General features: G+C 34.3%; 1 protein-coding gene across 2 annotated transcripts in view; it reads right to left on the reverse strand.

Annotated features, from left to right (window-relative positions):
- gramd2ab (GRAM domain containing 2Ab) overlaps positions 1-3,285 on the reverse strand; it is a 52,560-nt gene that overhangs the window by 6,169 nt on the left and 43,106 nt on the right. For both annotated transcript variants that reach the window (XM_016494770.1, XM_016494771.1), the window contains exons 7-8: positions 2,200-2,334; positions 1,478-1,637 (exon numbers count right to left, since the gene is read on the reverse strand). In XM_016494770.1, the coding sequence (XP_016350256.1) occupies positions 1,478-1,637; positions 2,200-2,334 (295 nt within the window). The remainder of the gene's footprint in view (positions 1-1,477; positions 1,638-2,199; positions 2,335-3,285) is intronic.

The following is a 3,285-nucleotide window of genomic DNA, read 5'->3' on the forward strand; positions in this document are numbered from 1 at the left end:
TAGTCATTATATAATAATATCATTTATAATTATTCAATTCATTTTATGTAATATATAAATTTTTCTTATAATTATATATTTGCTTTGTATTTATTTATGATAAATACTATTATATATACATAAGTAGAATAAAAAACTATTCTATAATTAATAAATTTGTAAATATGATAAACTACTTATTTGTTTTTTAATTTATATATGATAAATACAAATATATATACATAAGTGTAATATAAAACTACATCATAAAAAATTTATAAATTATTAAGTGATAAATTACATATATATTTATATTTTACACATAATAAATAAATAAATAAAAAATTAAATAAACAGTAAATCTACAAATACATACTATATTAAATAATTACACAGAAATTATAATATATATGTGTATATATATAGACCCTTTTTCTGTTAGTAAACATTGTGAGGTTTTTCTGTGGGCGGAGAAGAAAGCTTAGGTGGAGGCAGAAAGAGTCCCCTGACAGCTTCACTAACGCTAGCTATGAAGATTGTTAGCTTGTTTTTTTAACAGTGACCGGAGAAAATCCTGCATATGTAAGGTCACTCATTGTCCGGGACCGCGATTGTTATTTGAAAAGGTTAACTTTAACGGACGAAACCAGATTGGCTGTCGCTACTCAAAGGACATGTATAAACATGCATAGTAAAGAGAAACTCACCGTGTCTATCTTGTCATGAAGATGTGTATATATTTCAATTTCAGCAGGCAACTATTTTTACAGCTACAAGAGCGTGAACTGGGCCAAAATACAAAAAAAAAATCAGTGTGATGGATATATTATTTGAAGATGTATGTATCACGTAATGGCCAAATAGTTAAAGTATATACCTCCTGTAAATGATGCAAGTTTACAGTGACATTACAGTACCTTTACATACCTTTAAATTAAGATGTGAAAGTTTTCTAGAAACACAAATTCCATTAACTGCTAATTTTGAACTTTCTGTATTTGATTATCCTTTCTTTCTGACGATTCAAAGGCGAGTTTTGAGCAGTGTAGAGTAGGGCTTGTTGTTTGTCATTTCTCCGATCACAAATGCAGACATGGTTTTATGTTTACGCGGCGCGATGCAAAGCAAAGCGTAAAAAGACAGTATAAGTCATTATAATCAGTAATTATGTCCCCACTGGACGCAACAAATGCCTCGTTTGTAATGGGTTTTAATGTTTTTGTCTCGTCGCTCCGGCCGGACACGGCATCAACAGTATGTGAGGGGCGTAACATTTCCATCTCACGCTTGAGGAATTCGGCTATTTTAAGCTCCTTGTGTAGCTGAATCTGTGCTGGTTTGAATTGGCCGCCTCCAGTTTTCCTTTTGTTTTGCCTCCAGCTAGCGCTAAAAGGGTCTATATATATAATATATATAATATGTTTAATATTAAATATAAATAAACACACATCTAGAAATATGTAGCAGTGTATGTGAGTGCTGTTAGCGTGTGTCGTACCCTCCATCGGCATCTCTGCGGTGTACGGTGCGTCTCCTGCGCTCAAGCTGCTCGTGGAGTTTCCCAGCAGGTCCGGCAGCAATGAAGAGACGGACGGAGCCGGCGGTTTCCTGCGCCACTTCAACACCGGCGTGAAATCAGTGGACACCGGAAACTCATCCTGCACACAATTCATCTCACATGAGACCCTGGGCCACAAAACCAACAATAAGGGTCTATTTTTCGAAATTGAGATTTATGCATCATCTGAAAGCTAAATAAATAATCTTTCCACTGATGTGTGGTTTGTTATGATCGGACAATATTTGGTTGCGATACAACTATTGAATCAACTATTGAAAATGATTTGAAAATCTGGAATCTGAGGGTGCAAAAAAATCAAAATATTGAGAAAATCATCTTTAAAGTTGTCCAAATGAAGTTCTTAGCAGTGCATATTACTAATCAAAAATTAAGTTTTGATATATTTACGGTAGGAAATTTACAAAATATCTTCATGGAACATGATCTTTACTTATTATCCTAATGATTTTTGGCATAAAAGAAAAATGTATAATTTTGACTCATACAATGTATTGTTGGCTATTTCTACAAATATACCTGTGCTACTTAAGACTGGTTTCGTGCTCCAGGGTCACATATGAGACCATAGTTTATCAGACACACCTATAAACAACAAAGCACAGCTGCGGTTTGTGCATGTAATGCTGTGTTTGTCGTACCATCGACAGAGAGCCAGGCTCCTCCAGGAACTGCTTCAGACTCAGACTCTTCTTCCCGTTCACCTGAAGGTGTGTGCAGATCCTCCTCAGCACGTCGTACACACTGTCCCGCGACAGCAGAGACACAAACACATACTGCCAACAAGAAACACACACTAATAAGTCACAAGTGGTCAGACATTAAAATGAAATGTGGAGACATCGTTTGATGATTATTAATACATATATTACAATTATATTAGGGATGTAACGGTATGAAAATTTCTTATCACGATTATAGTGACCAACATTATCACGGTTATCATTATTATCACGGTATTGTTAACATGTGCTGGAGATGTTAAAAAAGTACCGACACATAAATCACTTCACCAAGTTTTATATTTAAAATCAACAAACAACAAATAAAATGACTTTTTGTTTGCATGATCACTAAAACAATAACATTACCAATGATGTCCGGATTTTAAATGACAACATGACTGGCAACAGTTTAATAGCATGTTGAAATATCTAATGTAAATGTTCAAATAAAGCTTTGAAAAAGTTTCATAAAAAGGTAAACCTCACATTTCAGCCTTTAAATAAAGAAAAGATATAAGTCAAAATGATAATTGATTAATAAATGATTATATGTATTTTATCTGCTCCATGAATAATTCTAGATAACTTATCTGAATTGTTTAAATGTGTAGAATCCACATAAGCTTGTTTTTCATCAACCGGTCAAAGTTTACAGCAGGGCATGCAAATTCGGTCCGTTTTTGGCCAGACAGAAACTGCACACAGGCTGAATGTAAGTATAAGTCTCTGTAAATCCACTCGCTGACAGCAGGTGGCGCTTATGGAAAAGCTGAATTAGAGCTGTTTCCCGTAACCTCCGTGGACAAAGCAGTATTGCTGATTAAGAACACTTCCTTTAGGTATTACATGGAGCGAAGATGAAAACAAAATGCCATCGAATCGTTTCTGAAGACAGTCAGAACCTTCAGATGTACATTCATATAATGAATTCATTCATATATTCATTTGTATAATTCTTTTAAAACCTCCCAGCTTTTCCGCCCTGTTTTCACTCAAAACGAA

This window comes from Sinocyclocheilus anshuiensis, unplaced genomic scaffold (genome assembly GCF_001515605.1).
Source record: "Sinocyclocheilus anshuiensis isolate Anshui unplaced genomic scaffold, SAMN03320099.WGS_v1.1 scaffold923, whole genome shotgun sequence".
Taxonomy (NCBI): Eukaryota; Metazoa; Chordata; class Actinopteri; order Cypriniformes; family Cyprinidae; genus Sinocyclocheilus; species Sinocyclocheilus anshuiensis.